This window comes from Phycodurus eques, chromosome 3 (assembly GCF_024500275.1).
Source record: "Phycodurus eques isolate BA_2022a chromosome 3, UOR_Pequ_1.1, whole genome shotgun sequence".
NCBI classification, from domain to species: Eukaryota; Metazoa; Chordata; class Actinopteri; order Syngnathiformes; family Syngnathidae; genus Phycodurus; species Phycodurus eques.
This window is the reverse complement of record NC_084527.1, coordinates 30,544,066-30,561,626: the sequence shown is the minus strand read 5'-3', so window position 1 is coordinate 30,561,626 and position 17,561 is coordinate 30,544,066. Positions and strand designations below refer to the sequence as shown.

Here is a 17,561-nt window from a genome sequence, read left to right as displayed (position 1 = left end):
CCCGCCTTCTGGCCCTGCTCTGGCCTATGTTTTTTTTTTCTTCATTCTTGGGGGGGGGGGGGGGGGGCTTCCTTCCTCTTCTCTGTGATCTGCCAACCAGTCGGGCCAGGCTGGACCCGCAGGAGTCTAGCCTCTCTTCACACACTCTGCACATTTTTTAATACTCACACTGTACATACTCTGCACATTGGGCACACTCATATCTCATTCAGGGTCCCCTGGGGACTGGCATCAGGTATGGTGCTGGTGCTGACATATCTGCGATGGTTTCCGGTCTGGTCGCCCCCCTTCACTGCTCTGCCGGTCCTCCAGTTTTAATGCATCATACACCCGTCCGTGGGGGAGGGGCAGGGTCCAGCCTGCTCTCTGGCCCGCAATGCTTCTGTCCCGCAGATTTTTAATGCACTACATATATTCGCATATCCTTTGGGGATCGATATGCCGGCTCAGCAACTCCGTACACCAGTTGACTAACATGCATGTGATATGGTGTTCATTCACTATTAAGTTTGATAGAATCACTATATACTTTAATTACTTGTGCTGGGATCACTAATAACAACACAAGTTTCCTAACATATCAACTCACAGGTTATTACAGGTTTTTAGACGCTAAAAAAAAAAAAAAAAAAAAAAAAAAAAAAGAATCCCACTCGACAGTAGCACTGCCTTGCTCATTTTCCCACATCCCGTCCTGCCCTTTTTTTTGTCCTCTCTTATCTGGTTCTCTTGGTTAGTTATTGCATGTCCTCACCGGGTGTCTCCCCCCACATCCAATCTAGAAATGGCTGTTGTAATGTTACTTGTGTTCAAATATCTAGACTGTTTCACTATTGTTTTGCTGTGGTTTTCACCCCTAGTCCCCTTGTCCACTCTGTCCCTCTCTCTGTCCCCTAAAACCATTTTCTCTCCAGCTGCATTTTCAATAAACATCAGAATGATTGAACATTTTTAAAATAAGCAGAGGGAGTATTTCAAACTCTGTAAAACTGTTCCAGCACAAAGGCATAGAGATCCACCATTCTGCAAGGCCATGCAGATGAAGAGGAAAGGTTAAATAAATAAATAAAAATAAAAAATTTTAAAAGCACATTCTGATGTATCCAAGAAAAAAATGGGCGCATCAGTGGAACTAGTGCAGAAATTGAGTCTATAGCCCTGCAGTACATCCACAATGAATAGGACATTCAACAGCAGCTTGAACGTTGCCAAATGTGGTGTGAAAAACAGCCCCAAAGCATGATACTGCCACCACTGTGCTTCATGGTAGGTATTGTGTTCTTTTGTTCCCCTCTTTTTTAAAAATGTTTACAAGCTGTTTTTTTCTTTGTTTTTAATCATCTAAAGCACATTAAGTTACCTTGTGTATGAAATGCACTATATAAATAAATTTGCTTTGCTTTGCTTTGCTTTGCTTTGCTTTGCTTTGCTTTGTTTTGCTTCAGTGATGAGGAGTGTTGTTTGCTCCAAATTTATCTTTTGGTGTTATGGCCAAAAATGTTATAGTTCAGAATTTTGGAGGGAGTTGTTTTGATTTTTGTATTTTCAAATTTGGTCATGCTCAGGTCTCATGGTGTTTTTGGTTCCAATTTGCTTTTTTGCTGCAGTGTTGTCGTGTAGCAGGGGGCAAAGCTGACCATTCACAGAGCTGCAGCAGGGCACACCTGATTCCTACTGCCACTCATTAACTCCTCCAGAAAAGCCTGGCTGAGACGCTTCACTGACAGAAAAGTTCTGTAGTGCAAACCATCCAAATTTATCTCGAGTGATCAAATTTTTGTATTTTTGGTCTTTCTCAGTTTTTGCTACCTCCTAGCCCATTCTTAATCCATCCATCCATTGTCTGTACCGCTTTATCCCCACAAGGGTCGCGGGCGTGCTGGAGCCTATCCCAGCTATCTTCGGGCGAGAGGCTGGTACACCCCGAATGGTCGCCAGCCAATCGCAGGGCACATATAAACAAACAACCATGCGCGAACATATTCACACCTACAGGCAATTAAGAGTCTTCAGTCAACCCACCACGCATGTTTTTGGGATGTGGGAGGAAACCGGAGTGCCAGGAGAAAACCCACGCAGGCACGGGGAGACCATGCAAACTCCACACAGGCGGGGCCGGGATTTGAAACCCGGTCCTCAACTGTGATTGCTCACCAGTCGCCCACCGTGCCGCCCATTCTTAATCCATAGGGTTCAATATGACATCTGTCCACCCTCTGCAGTAATAACATCTTAAAGTCTTCTAGGAAGGTTTTCTACAAGGTTTAGTAGGTGTTTATGGGAATGTATGACCATTTTTCCAGAAGCGCATTTGTGAGGTTATGCACTGATGTTGGAAGTTCTCTTCCAACATCAGCCTGGCTTTCAGTCTTCACTCTATTTAATCCAAAAGTGTTCTATGGGGTTGAGGTCAGTATTGTGCAGGCCAGTCAAGTTCATCCACATCGAACTCTCTCATCCATGTCTTTATGATGCACAGTCATGTTGGAACATGAAGGGGCCATCTCCAAACTGTTCCCACAAAGTTGGAAATGTCCAAAATATTAGCCCCTAAGCTCTGGTGCAAGGAACTCTGAATGCTTCAGCATACCAGGAAGATTTTGAACAGCCAAACAGTTTGGGGACTATCCCTTCCTTTTCCAACATGCCTGTGCACCAGTGCACAAAGCAATATCCATAAGGACATGGATGAGAGAATTTGGTATGGATGAACTTGACTGGCCTGCACAGAGTCCTGCCCTCAACCTGACAGAACACTTTTGGGGTGATTTCGAGTGGATAGTGAACCAGGCCTTCTCGTCCAACATCAATGTGTGTCACAAATATACTCCTGGAAGAATGGACAAAAATTCCCAAAAACTCACTCCTAAACATTGTTGAAAGCCTTCCCACAAGAGTTGAACCTGTTAAAGCTGCAAAGGTTACCGGCATCAACCATATGGATTTAAAATGGGATAGCACATAAAATCAAGTGAGACAAGGCAGGTGAGTAAATACTTTTGGCAATAAAGTGTATAACTGCAGAGTCGCTCCAGTATATATTCACTTTCTAATGAATCCTGCGGGCCAGATTGAACACCCTAGTGGGCCTGTTTTGGCTCCATGGTCAAATGTTTAACTCCTGTGGTTTACAGAGTCCATAGCAACATAAGCATTCACTGGTGCCTGCGCACACACACATAATATGCATACTATTTTGTCTAAATCTTTTTGCTCTGGATTTCGTTGTTCATCCGGATTCCTATAATTTCCCCTTTCTGGATTGATGCTATTGTCAAGTGTTAGGGAGCTGTGACATTTGGTCTGATATGATATTTACCTGTTCAGTCCAGCAATCAGCTCCCTTATGTCATCAGGCAGGATGACCCGATGCTCACCCATGTCTCTATGGTTTCCCAGCACACACACTGGTACATGAGTGGGCACTTTGGGAAGTTCCCTTAAGATGTAGTTAAATGTCCTGAAAACATATTAGGGACACCTCTCAGTATAATTAAATAAAATTCACCAATCAAACAGACCCAGTCAGAACTTAAACTGCAATGCTCTAAAGAGCTTTTTTTTCTTTGAGGAGCAGTTTTGCAATTAGACTGCATTTGTTTCATCCACATGTATTCAATGACTATGAAAATTCAGCAGCTTCTTTGCACAGGGCCCATTTTAACTAAATGTAGTTGGCTGGTAATCTCACAAAGGAGCAACATAGTGTACTGTTCAGAACTCATCTGGCATGGCAGGATAGTGCGACAGTCAGTAATCGTAAAAAAGGATGTAAATAAACTTTAATGCAAACATTTTTATCATTATTCATTTAATTGATGGAATAATCAATAGAATAAACAATTCTAAAAAATAACTGATAGTTACAGCCTTACAATTGACTACTATAAATTATTATTATTATTGTAGCTATTGTGTGTATTATTATAATAATGTGTATTATCATAATAGTAATGTATATATAATTATGATTGTGTATTATTATTGTGTATTACTGTGTATTATTATTATTATTATGTGTATTAATATCTAGTCTTCTAGTTTATTATTATTATTACTCCAACTACATATTCAATATGTGATTTATGAAATTGTCTGAGTTGCCAGCTATTTCAGGCCTGAATGATGGGAGATCTGTTAGCATAAATGCACAGTTGAATTGATGCTAGAATGTTTTCAAAATTGTTAAACGTATTTGCTTGCAACACAATATACCACATTTACTTTATCATTTCTTATTGAAAGGAATCCCTTTGGAATAATATCCAGAGTCCCAGGTTAAAACAGTGAAACTTAATCCCTCCACCTCCATGCATATTGTAGCATGAGCACTTACAGAACAGATAACATGACACACAGAGGATTCTTACCACTGCTTGGTAATGTCAAACATCATGATAACGCCATTGCAGTTCTTGTAAACATCTAGAAACTCTGCATCAAGGGCTACCTCATCTGACTGCAACACAAAAATACATGGATGAAGAAATGACAATACACATTAATAAAAGCTATTTGATATTGGTAACAGCCTGGTAGCCCCCCCACCCCCATCCTCCCCTCACTGAAACACACATCCAATGAGTAAGCTATTTGTTCTTAACTCATGAGTCATGTGACTGATATTACCTCTTGCGGCTCATTCTCGAGTTTCAAATTATCTCCACGCTTTTTGCCTTTTCCTGAAAGATCAAGAAATCAGAAGCATGAGGTTTACACGAATTAAAGTGTATTCTTCTCGTCGGTCTGCTGCTTTAGGGTAGTTCATGAGTGGAGCAAGCAGAGCAGCACACACTTTTCTTACAGAATTGCAGCTCACAGAAGCATTTTAACACATTATGCTTCAAGTAAATAAACATTGCTGTCAGTAAGGTTGCACAATGTTTAGATGATCAGGGCTAATATCTAAACACAGCAAAAAACAGCCAAACTTAACAGTGTAGCCTAGCAGCACACCTTGAGAATATTGATTCTCAGATAAAAGTAGAGGACGGTGTGCCCTACTAACTGCACACAACAGGGGTTAATTTCTACACACTACGGTGGCGCTCACCTACACCTTCAGGAAGAGGATATTTTTGGCCTGAGATGAGTGCTCAGAAATGGGTTCAGAAAAGAAATGAATGAGTGAGGAGAGGACACATTACAACAACCACACATGAAGTCATGAGATTCAGCAGTTTGATCTGTTGTGATGAGGTGAGACTTAGCAAAAGCTTGATGCCATGACACACTTTGGAGCCACCACTCACCTTTGTCGACCACGTCCCACACCTCTACCTTGACCACATCATCAGTAGCTGAGAAACATGGCGCAAACGAGGAACACAAAAGGGAATATAATTATCCAAGTGCTGTGTTGGAGAGGAAATGTATTCTAACAAACTGATTATGATGATACTTTCACACAGATTCAGTTATTGCTCTATTATTTAGAACACTACAAGAACAGGCGCTTTGTTAAGTACAGAAACGCTAACAATGAACGGGTACCAGACTCAAGCTAAATCTAACTAGTTTACCTTGATATGGAGCCACTGGAATGAATAAAAAGGCAACAGCACATGTAAATGTGTATACGTGAACAAAATAAATAAATAAATAACCACGTACATATTGATACAATGAACTAGGCTTTGCTGTTTAAAGATAACAAAGGCCACCTACTTTTGTAATTCCAATGGATACTTGTGGCTTGGATCTCCTGGGTGGGGATGTACTCTTCCACAAACTTCTTGCCCTGCAGTCGATACCATAAAGTACTCTTTCCAGTGTTCCTATCGCCGCGGATGACGATTTTCACTTGAAAGTGGGGATTGAAAAAAGTTTTGCATTATAAAACACATTTAACTAAGGAGTTTAAATATCAACTCCAAGGTGATTACTTTCTAATGGACATTTGTATTATTAAATAGCAAATGTACATGAAAATGTATTTTAAAAAATTGTTACTGTGACTTATTAAATTTACCTCATTTTTTCTGTACATTTACACTTTAAGAGGAAGATGAAGAAATCTTCCTCTTTGCATACAATTTAGTACTGATTCAAATTAGGATTGCTCAGACATGTTGGAGGTCAAGTTTATAAATAGAAAAGGTTTGTTTGAAAGCTTACTATTGTACTGCACCCCTTTAGCGAAGCGTCTTTGCAGACTTTGGTTCATGGACTGCAGGCCAGCAGGAATGTTCTTGTCTCTGAGCTGGCCCGGCTCGGATCCCACCAGTTTTTTCAATGCCGAAAACATGTTTTTAATTTGTCAGAAGCCTATGTGGACAGTGGGCTTTTCCAGAATCAAATTTTTACACAACACACAAAAGGAAAATTGCAACAGTGAGTCTTAATTAACTGTTAACTGTCCACACTCTTATTTGGTATGATCTGCAATACTATATTTGAGCTGTTGTGTTTTCAAGCCAGTTGAAAACAGAGATGGTCATCATTCTGTTTACAGTGTCATCTGTGAGGGAGATAAGGAAGAAAACATCAGGAGCAATGCCTATTCCTTCAGATGTTAATATTTGTATAATATAGTATTGGTATTAGTATAACTAAATAGTATAATTAAATATGGAGTTTGCATGTGCTCGCTGTGAATATGCAGAGTTTCTGCAGGTAATCGGGCTCCCACCCACATTCCTAAAACATATATTAATTAACTGTAAATTGCCCATAGATGCGAATGTGAGTACTTTTATTTCTCTATGTCCAGCGATTGACATGTGACCAGTCCTAGGTGTACCCTGTCCACACGTCTTGCCCAGTCAGCTGTGACCCTTTAGGATTAGTGGTAAAGAAAATAAATGGGTGGAAATACAAATGGTGGATAAAAATGAAAAAAATATAATCACAAAGCGGAAAATGGATGGATGGATGGATGGATGGATGGATACATTTTGAAATATGTATGTTATATGTAATAAAACTACCACTAATATATAATTCATACTAATATAATTTTGTAATTTTTATAGAGTAAAACTACTAAAAGTAGACATCGGGACAGGTTGTTTGAGGACTACAAGTCAGCAAGCACCCTGAGCACTGACTGCTGAGGTGCCCTTGAGATAAGCAGTGAAGCCCCCAAAACACAATTGAACTTCCCCTGACGTCATCATTGATTGCATGCATGTACATTGTTCTGTGAACAGTATGCAACATTTCTATGCAAGTAATCGCATGGAAAATTTGCCCTTACAGGTTAAAAACGAGGCAGAAACCAATAATATGAAGCAACACCTCTTTAAAATGTCAACATTTATGTATATATATATATATATATATATATATATGTAGAAACCAGAGACTTCCATTTGAGACGTGATCTAAAGATTAAATTAGATATGTTTAGTGATTTTTTAAATATTTTTTAAAGCTTTATATGGCACTTGATTCATAGAAACGGCTCCAGTGGTGCGTTATGACATGATCAGTGACATCATCCGTGAAGCCCATGTGTATGCCTGCGTATTATGACTACATTAGTAATGTCAAATTTCGCTTTTGTATTTTTGGAACGACTTCATTCTAAAAATCCATGTCGCTGCAGATCTCCTTATCAACGTAACCACCTAGCATTAGCTTTCCGGTCTGTTAGCTCGTTAGGAGACTTTAGAATTTTGAGGCAATGACGATTAGAAAATGGAGAATTGTAAAGCGTATGTCAAGGTCGAGCGTTACTCAAACCACGACAGATTTTAATCAACCTCTGAGTACAGGTAACGTTATCTTCAGTCTCCGTTCAAACAACAAATGCCAGCTACACAGTCCGCACTAGCTTAGCTTCCCTTTGCGGACAGACAGATGTCGTTACACTGGATAACGACTCCTTAGTGGCAATGGGGGGGTTTAATACTCACGGTTGTCAAAAAAGAGGAAGTGCAGTTCCGACATCTTGATTTAATCAGACATCCACCCCTAAAGCAATATTGCGGCTACATTCCTTTGCAAAGATATTAGTGTCGCGTATCAATCGAAAAGCGGGAGTAAAATACATTCGACTTCCCTTTGCTCTTTCACAATAAAGCTTGGAGGAAACGAGCATGGTGCTGGGGCGCAGAAGTGCACTCTTTGTGTTTCTAAATTAAAACTCACCCTAAACCTATTCCGTGCAGTCTTACCCCATTTGAACAGTCTTTTCGGGAATGTTCAACACAATGTCAATCCCATACAACCAGGATATATTGTCAAAGCAAAACAAAACCCAAAGTATTTTTGTTATATTTTTTAAAATACATATCTTCTTTATCTCATGCTGTTTACTTAAATGTAAAAAGTATTTTTTTCTCCCCGCCTCAAAAGAAAAAAAACAACGTTAAAAACATTGCATCTACTCGCTGATGGAGGCTGCCATGTTTGGGCTTTTTACTCTTGCGATGTGTCATGTATCAGCCATTCCTCCCCACTTTATTTACCAAGAAAACAAGATAGAGTTAGTAAATATTCAGCAATGACAAGATCGGACAGATCCACTTATCTAGCCAGCTAATAATGGTGGAATCCCCAGCTGACTCGCATCGTTGAAGTTGGTATCCTACTTTATATAGCCATTATATAATTGCCATTATATACTCCTCCTTATAGCCCTCCTTGAAGTGCTACATTATCAATCACGAGACTTGGGAGTCCACACCACGAGATCGCTCCACCTGGCAGGCTTAAGTAGCACTTGGGGTGTCCGGCTAGGAAGCTAGGTGCGTGGAGGAGGAACAGCATAACTGCCAGCAGAGGAAAAGAGCAAACATCACCTGTCAGCCTGGTTTAGCTCTAGCCATCTAGTGTCCTCATTGCAACATACTTTACGGCAGGCACACCTGCTTTTCTACTGATGGACCTCCAAATACGCGTTCAGTCATAAGCACAGTATTCTTATTAAATTACTTTGATTGGATTTATTTCATACACAATTAGGCATGCCACGATAATTATATCCATCCATTTTCTTTACCGCTTATCCTCACTAGGGTAGCGGGCCACTGGAGCCTATCCCAGCTATCTCCAGGCAGGAGGCGGGGTACACCCTAAACCGGTCGCCAGCCAATCGCAGAGCACATAGAAACAAACAACCATCCACACTCACATTCACACCTAAGGGCAATTTAGAGTCGTCAATCAACCTCCCATGCATGTTTTGGGGATGTGGGAGGAAACCGGAGTGCCCGGAGAAAACCCACCCTGGTACGGGGAGAACATGCAAACCCCACACAGGCGCCGTCAGGATTTGAACCCCCGGTCCCCAGAACTGTGAGGCAGATGTGCTAACTTATATATATATATATATAAAATGTTATATGTATATACAATACAGCAAAAAAGGTCAATGATTTTTCGGAATTTCGAGGTGGCCAGCAGCCTCGTATCCCACAAGAATAGATCTCCCACTGCAGAGCTCCGCTTTTAAAACCAAAACAAGAACAAATTGTACTAAGCTGACCTTGAGACAGAGCAGGAAGTGTAGCAAAGAGTCGCGAGTCACGCTTTTTGCTGTTGTAACGGAATTATCTTTGCTCATTACAGTGTTATGATTTTCTCAATATTTTAGTTTTAAATAGTTTCTTTGCCAATCTGGAAAAACTTAAAGTCAGTGTCCATCCATCCATTTTCTTTCGCTTATCTGTGGTTAAGTTGTTGGGGCAGTAGCCTAAGTAGGGAAGCTTTTCCAACCACGTCGTCCAGCTCTTCCGGGGGATACAGAGGCGTTCCCAGGTCAGCCAGGAAAGATAGTCTCCAGTGTGTCCTCGCTCTTTCCCAGAGGCATCCTAACCAGATATCCAAGCCACCTCATCTGGATCCTCTCTCTCTCGATGCAGAGAAGAAGCAGCTATAATATGAGACCTTCCCAGATGACCGAGCTTCTCATCAAATCTCTAAGGGAGAAAGTCCAGACACCGTGTATGTGTAGAAAGTAAGTAATACAATCCAGGCAAACCACATGGGCTGTGTCAACTGTTAATCTTAGTATATGTCCTAGGCAGAGATGGGTAGAGGAGCCAAATATTGTACTCGAGTAAGAGTACTGTTACTTTAGAATAATATGACTCAAGTAAAAGTAAAAAGTAGTCCTCCAAATAATTACTTGAGTAAGAGTAAGAAAGTACTCAATGAAAAAATTACTCAAGTACAGACTAACTAGCGAGAAATGTCTGATTTATTTATTAAATAGGAGCATGAATGTCAAATAAAATAAAATAATTAAATAAAATATGAATGTGCAAATTCAGATATTGCTCAACAATATCACTTAATCTAAAACATAATAAATAAAATCCTTGTTACATGAACTGATGAACCCTGCTCGGATGATAGGCGAAACGTCTTCTAAGACAAACAGAACAGTCCAGTTGCGATCAATTCAATGCCCTGAGAATGAAATGACCTGGATGAATGAGAATATTCACAGGCACAAAAAAAAATTATCTTTATGAAATAAAATCATTCATCTTCCGTTCCGCTTATCCTCACTAGGGTCGCGGGCGAGAGGTGGGGTACACCCTGAGCTGGTCCCCAGCCAATCACAGTGTATAATAACAAATTAAGGCCATTCAGATTCAAGAAATGGTCTTATACTATTTTGTTTCCACGTGTGAAAAGATTTCCACTGTAGGCTCACCAGGCAGATTTCAAAAACAAATAGGCCATAGTTTAGACACACAAAGACTAACATTTATCACATTAAAGTACATATGTTGTTTTTTTTATGCCTATCTATATGGTATATGTTTTTCTAATGTTTTCATGAGTGTTTACAGCTACTAGTGTATGTGACACTTTTACTGTGATGACAAATATTGAAATATATGGGAGTAAACATTTACAATCACCATATAAAAAATTACATTTGTTGTTTTTGGTGCCAACCTGTTGCCACGGTTGGGAGGGTTACTTTAAAAATGTATTCTGATACAGTTACTGGTCAGTAGTCAGTAATGTAATCCAAGTACCACGATATTAAAGTAATTTTACTTGATTACCTTCAATTACTTTTGGATTACTCTAACACCAAATATGACGAATTCTGTCTTGTTCTCTGTAAATGTGTAATATGCATGTTTTTGGAATGTGGGAGAGGGACGAACAGGGCGAACCTGGGATTCAAATCCAAAATCTCAGAACTGTGAGAAAGACTGGCGGCACGGTGGTCGACTGTTTTGCACATCCGTCTCACAGTTCTGAGGACCCGGGTTCAAATCCGGCCTCCCCTGTGTGCAGTTTGCATGTTTTCCCGTGCCTGCGTGGGTTTTCTCCGGGTACTCCGGTTTCCTCCCACATCCCAAAAACATGCATGGTAGTTTGACTGAATACTCTAAATTGTCCGTAGGTATGAATGTGAGTGAATGGTTGTTTGTCTATATGTGCCATGCGATTGGCTGGCAACCAGTTCAGGGTGAACCCCGCCTCCTGCCCACAGTTAACTGGGATAGGCTCCAGCAAACCCGTGACCCTAGTGAGGATAAGCGGTGTAGAAAATGGATGGATGTATGTGAGACAGACCGCTAAGATTTTGTTCTCTGTGCTGCCTAGCTTCATAACGTTTTAAAAACCTATGCGCATGACTCAGTGTGTGTGTTATACCAAGTGAAATGGAGAAAAAAGAGGACTAAACTTATAAAGGCAACCTTTTGCAGTTAGGAGTTTAACCCCTCCCCTCACTGAAACACACACACACACTTTATGACACAATGATGCACTAATAAATGTACCTGTAATCTGATTACATGTTTTTTTTTCTTCTGTAACTGATGGAATACGGCACAGTGACCGACTGGTTTCCACATCTGTTCTACTAAGTTCTGTTCTGAGGACACGGGTTCAAATTCAGCCTCACCTGTGTGGAGTTTACATGTTCTGCATGGGGTTTCTCCATGAAGAACCTGCAGGTACTCTGGTTTCCTCCCACATTCCAAATACATGCAATAGAGGTTGATTGACTCTAAACTGCCCATCGGTGTTCATGTAAATGGGAAGGATTGTCTATATGTGCCCTGCGATTGGCTGGCGACCAGTTCAGTATCTCGCCTCTGCCCAGAGTCAGCCGAGACCCTAGTAAAGATAAGCGGTATGGAAAACGGATGGATGGATGTAATGGAATTACCTTTTTGTGTTCTGATTACGTAATCCTGTTACATGTATTCCGTTACTCCCCAAGCCTGCCTGTTTCACAAATGTATTAGTTTGCAGGCAGATGTGACACATCCAACATGGCGAACGTGCTAACGTAATGCAGCAACGGGCTAACCATTGGCTAACCAGCGCAACACGTCCATCCTGTCATCTTCCTGATGCAACTGGCTCTCCTCTTGGGCTCGGTCCCCCTAGAGGTAGAGAAAATAATGCACCAGTGAACACGGCAACCTCAACTCTCAAGCATCCTCGTCTCGTACTTGGAACTCATGAAATCGCAATCCCATTTGTACGAATGCCATACTGTGTTTGTGCGTTTTGGCGTATGGGGGTATTTATTTTAGTCCGTAGTCAAGTAGCAATGAGTGGCTACTGGTTTATATCGCTAAATCCACTTTTAGCTGTGTTTGCTACTTTGCTTTCTTGAACACACCCCACTGAGTGCGAGTACCCAGATATTGTTCAAGGGGAATAATGGCTGCACAGGAGCCGTCTCCACCATCTTCCCTGGAAGGAAACAAACCAGGCTTCCCAAAGAAAATTTTGGCCAACAACCTGGAGGATAAACATTTGTGTAATTCTTGCCTGAAAATCCTACGAAGGCCCTTACAGGCGCAATGTGGTCACCGCTTTTGTTCGTACTGTTTCAACAAAATAGTGAGGTGGGTATAGTGTCATGGTTGCTAACGAGCTAGCAACCCTATATTCATTTCGACCTGGCCACTAAGCCTTCTTAAAACATAATTTTAACGCTGCTATGGATATTGTCACAGGCGACGAACTACGGGTTTAAATGTAATATTTACATTAAAAACACCTACTTTACATTTGGTGTACGGACGTTTCTCTAATCGTAACTTTATTTCTTTTAAACATGGACTTGGGCGATAGCTTGGGTTTACAACGTCCTCATATTCACGTTAACTATGATTTTGTATCGCTTTTTATTTTAAGAGCAACATTTAGCGAAATAGAACGTTCCTAAAGTGTAACGGTACATTCTTTTAGATTTTGCTTTAATTTGTGTATTTATCGACCGACATTTAAACGGAGCAATATTGGGGGGAGTTTGGTTGAATTATTATTGTGCATGTGTTATAACTTACTAACGTTGTTCTTTTGAGCTAAAGAAGTTCAGAAAATAGTGCTTCTGCTTATTCATATGTGCTTTGTTGCTTGTACTGTAACATATGTTTTGTTATGTATCTCTCTATTAGACGACTAATTAGACTTTTTTTGTCATTGTTACAGGAAAAAAAGCTAATTAACATTAATTATTAATTACATTAATCAAATACTACTTTACATTGGTTGTAAGTTATAGTACAGTGGAGTGGTGTTAAGTGTTATCCTATGAAGTGTAGAGTGAATCTCTATAACAAGCTAATAATGATAATCTTTTTTTTGTCATTTTTTAAAAATAATTTGTGACAACCTCATAACACAGTATTATGGGATTTGTCCAGCTGTAATTGTCAGGATAAAATAATTTTGTGTTTATGTAACTTCATTCATATTTAAACTATTTTGAGGATACAATTACCTGTCACTTATTCTAATACAACTAATGCAAACAGTCATTAGGTACAGCTTAGCTCATGTACTGTATCTTTGTTTGGCACATTGTAGATGGTTTAACAATACAAAACATATATTTGTGCAATAATAATTTGTCATGTAGTTCTGGACCCGAGAAATGCAACGCGTGCATCAAAGAAGACTTGTTTGAGGAACCCACCTCAATTCTCAAACAAGGAGGTGTAAGTAAATTTTCAACCTCAATTGTGTCTATCAATTATAGGAAATAATGTCTATCAATTATAGGAAATAACACACAGTTTTACATAACTGAATTGATGAAATGTAGAAAGATAGAGTAATGTAAAGATCAGTACTGCATCACTGTTCATTTTCAGTGTAAAGAGTCAACACAACAAAAACTGTCCGCTTACTGCTTATGGTTGATAGCTTACTTAATGTATTATAAAACTGGAAACTGCTGCAGAGGAACACAACCCTTCACAATGTAACATAAAACAAACATCTGCCTGCTAATTGACAGGCTCCACTGCTCTTCCTTCTAGGCTTTTCCAGACAATGCAGCCCGGAAAGAAGTGGAGGTCTTGGTAGCTGTATGCCCCAATGAAGGATGCACATGGACAGGGACTATTAAAGATTTTGAGGTGTGTGCTACAGCAAGGAGTTTGACGACATACTGATTATATTACTGGTGATGAAATGCAACCCAATTTTCCCCTCACTGGTAGAGTATTGTTTTACAGTGAGTTTATGCATATACTGTATACATATACAGTTGATGCCCCAGCCACCTCATCTGGCTCCTCTCGATGTGGAGGAGCAGCGACTCTACTCTGAGATCCTCCCGGATGACCGAGCTTCTCACCCTATCTCTAAGGGAGAGCCCGGATACCCTGCGGAGGAAACTCATTTCGGCCGCTTGTATCCGGGATCACCTATGGTCACGACCCACAGCTCGTGACCATAGGTGAGGGTAGGAACGTAGATCGACCGGTAAATTGAGAGCTTCGCCTTTCGGCTTAGCTCCTCCACTTGGGGCAGGATCTCATCCCCGAGCTGGAGAGGGCATGCCACCATTTTCCGACTGAGGACCAAGGTCTCAGATTTGGGGGTCCCAATTCTCATCTCAGCTGCTTCACACTCGGCTGCGAACTGCTCCAGTGAGAGTTGGGGGTCACGGCTTGATGAAGCCAACAGAACCACATCATCTGCAAAAAGCAGAGATGCAATACTGAGGCCACCAAACCGGACCCCCTCTACGCCTCGGCTGCGCCGAGAAATTCTGTCCATAAAAGTTATGAAAAGAATCGGTGACAAAGGAGTCCAACCTACACCGGGAACGAGTCCGACTTACTGCCGGATATGCGGGCCAAACTGACTCCGGTCGTACAGGGACCGAACAGCCCGTATCAGGGGTTTCTGTACCCCATTCTCCCGAAGCACCCTCCACAGGACTCCCCGAGGGACACGGTCGAACGCCTTCTCCAAGTCCACCAAACACATGGAGACTGGTTGGGTGAACTCCCATGCACCCTCGAGGACCCTGCCGAGGGTGTAGAGCTGGTCCACTGTTCCACGGCCAGGACGAAAACCACACTGCTCCTCCTGAATCTGAGATTCAACTTCCTGATGGACCCTTCTCTCCAGAAGCTCTGAATAGACCTTACCAGGGAGGCTGAGGAGTGTGATCCCCCTGTAGTTGGAACACACCCTCCGGTCCCCCTTCTTAAAAAGGGGGACCACCACCTTAGTCTGCCAATCCAGAGGCACTGTCAGGCACTGTCCCCCGATGTCCATGCGATGTTGCAGAGGCGTGTCAACCAGGACAGCCCTACAACATCCAGAGCCTTGAGGAACTCCGGCCAAATCTCATCCACCCCTGGGGCCTTGCCACCGAGGAGCTTTTTAACTACCTCGGTGACCTCAAACCCAGAGATAGGAGAGCCCGCCTCAGAGAACCCAACCCCTTACACCCCGTGTAAGTGGAATTGAGGAGGTCTTCGAAGTATTCTCCCCCCCGACTCACAACGTCCCGAGTCAAGGTCAGCAGCGCCCCATCCCCACTATAAACAGTGTTGGTGGTGCACTGCTTTCCTCTCCTGAGATGCCGGATGGTGGACCAGAATCGAAGCCGTCCGGAAGTCTTTCTCCATGGCCTCACCGAACTCCTCCCATACCCGAGTTTTTGCTTCAGCGACCACCAGAGCTGCATTCCGGTTGGCCAGTCGGTACCCATCAGCTGCCTCAGGAGTCCTACAGGCCAAAAAGGCCCGATAGGACTCCTTCTTCAGCTTGACGGCATCCCTCACCGTTGGTTTCCACCAACGGGTTCGGGGATTGCCGCCACGACAAGCACCGACCTTACGCCCACAGCTCTGGTCGACCACAAGGTCGATCATCGAACTGCGACCTAGTGTGTCCTGGTGCCAAGTGCACGTGTGGACACCCTTATGCTTGAACATGGTGTTCGTTATGGACAATCCGTGACGAGCACAGAAGTCCAATAACAGAACACCGCTCGGGTTCTGATCGGGGGGGCCATTCCTCCCAATCACGCCCTTCCAGGTCTGACTGTCATTGCCCACGTGAGCATTGAAGTCCCCCAGCAGGACGATGGAGTCCCCAGCGGGAGCGCTCTCCAGCACCCCTCCAAGGACTCCAAAAAGGGTGGGTACTCTGAACTGCTGTTTGGTGCATAGGCACAAACAACAGTCAGGACCCGTCCCCCCACCCGAAGGCGGAGGGAGGCTACCCTCTCGTCCACCGGGGTGAACCCCAACGTATAGGCGCCAAGCCGGGGGGCAAGAATTATACCCACACCTGCTCTGCGCCTCTCACTGTGGGCAACTCCAGAGTGGAAGAGAGTCCAACCCCTCTCGAGAGGACTGGTACCAGAGCCCAAGCTGTGTGTAGAGGCGAGTCAGACTATATCTAGTCAGAGCTTCTCGACCTCACACACCAGCTCGGGCTCCTTCCCTGCCAGAGAGGTAACATTCCACGTCCCTAGAGCCAGCTTCTGTAGCCGGGGATCGGATCGCCAAGGTCCGGGTTTTGCGATGGCCACTCCAAAACATTGACTTTATCCTTCGGCCACTTTGTAGCCAGTTTGGCAGTATACTTTGGGTCACTGTCTATTTGGAAGAACCATTTGCGCCAAACCTGGCTGATATCTTGAGATGTTGCTTCAGTATTTACACATAATGTTCTTTCCTCATAATGCCATCTATTATGTACAGAAAATCCCTCCGGGAGCAAAACAATTCCAACACATGCCACCCCCGTAATTCGAAGTTGGAATGATGTTCTCATGCTTGTTCAACTGTAGTTTCTTCAGACCACAGGACATGCCTCCTAAAATACGGTATTTTATTTTTCCCTGTTCGCATTTGCAAACTGTAATCTGGCTTTTTGATGTTTCTTTTGGACTAATGGCTTCTTCCTGGTAGAGTGGTCTTCATTCCATGTCGGTATGGTACTCGTTTGACTGTGTTAATGACACACTCTTTCTTACCGGCTTTAGCCAACATCTTCACAACAATTATATTAGAAAATCCTGAAAAATAACTGAAATAAAACCAATAACAAAAATATATATATAAATTGCATCATAACCACTGAATACAAGATTTGCTATTTTCTTCAATCTATAGTTATTTGAATACACTACAAAGACAAAATCTTTAATTTTCAAACTGAATTTGATGCTTGTAACGCATTCCAAAAATTTTGACACAAGGCCATGTTTACCACTGTTACATCACTTTTCATTTGAACAACACTCAATAAGTGTTTGTGATCTGAGGACACTAATTGTTGAAGCTTTGTCGGTAGAATTCTTTCCCATTCTTCAATCCCACAATGAGCCACATATTTTCAATGGGATGGAGACATGTCTGGACTGC

The 17,561-nt window shown here is 42.2% G+C and overlaps 2 protein-coding genes across 12 annotated transcripts in view; one reads left to right on the top strand and one right to left on the bottom strand.

The window, feature by feature from the left end:
* The window catches only part of rabl6b (RAB, member RAS oncogene family-like 6b), a 30,054-nt gene extending 21,430 nt beyond the window's left edge, over positions 1-8,624 (bottom strand). For 3 of the 6 annotated variants that reach the window (XR_009768345.1, XR_009768346.1, XM_061673080.1), the window contains exons 1-9: positions 7,860-8,624; positions 6,118-6,460; positions 5,668-5,802; positions 5,523-5,537; positions 5,253-5,300; positions 5,054-5,083; positions 4,630-4,682; positions 4,371-4,459; positions 3,320-3,460 (exon numbers count right to left, since the gene is read on the bottom strand). Coding sequence is in view for 4 of the 6 variants with exons in the window: in XM_061673080.1 (XP_061529064.1) it covers positions 3,320-3,460; positions 4,371-4,459; positions 4,630-4,682; positions 5,054-5,083; positions 5,253-5,300; positions 5,523-5,537; positions 5,668-5,802; positions 6,118-6,247 (641 nt within the window). In the remaining 2 variants the exon portion in view is untranslated. The remainder of the gene's footprint in view (positions 1-3,319; positions 3,461-4,370; positions 4,460-4,629; positions 4,683-5,053; positions 5,084-5,252; positions 5,301-5,522; positions 5,538-5,667; positions 5,803-6,117; positions 6,461-7,859) is intronic. The other 3 variants (XM_061673082.1, XM_061673081.1, XM_061673083.1) reach the window with 3 other exon arrangements.
* Positions 8,625-9,457: 833 nt separating this feature from the next.
* Positions 9,458-17,561, top strand: part of LOC133400426 (TNF receptor-associated factor 2-like) — a 34,878-nt gene continuing 26,774 nt past the window's right edge. For 4 of the 6 annotated variants that reach the window (XM_061673091.1, XM_061673089.1, XM_061673090.1 and 1 more), the window contains exons 1-3: positions 11,898-12,782; positions 13,802-13,880; positions 14,205-14,303. In XM_061673091.1, coding sequence (XP_061529075.1) covers positions 12,595-12,782; positions 13,802-13,880; positions 14,205-14,303 — 366 coding nt within the window. In that variant the 5' untranslated portion in view covers positions 11,898-12,594. The other 2 variants (XM_061673088.1, XM_061673087.1) reach the window with 2 other exon arrangements.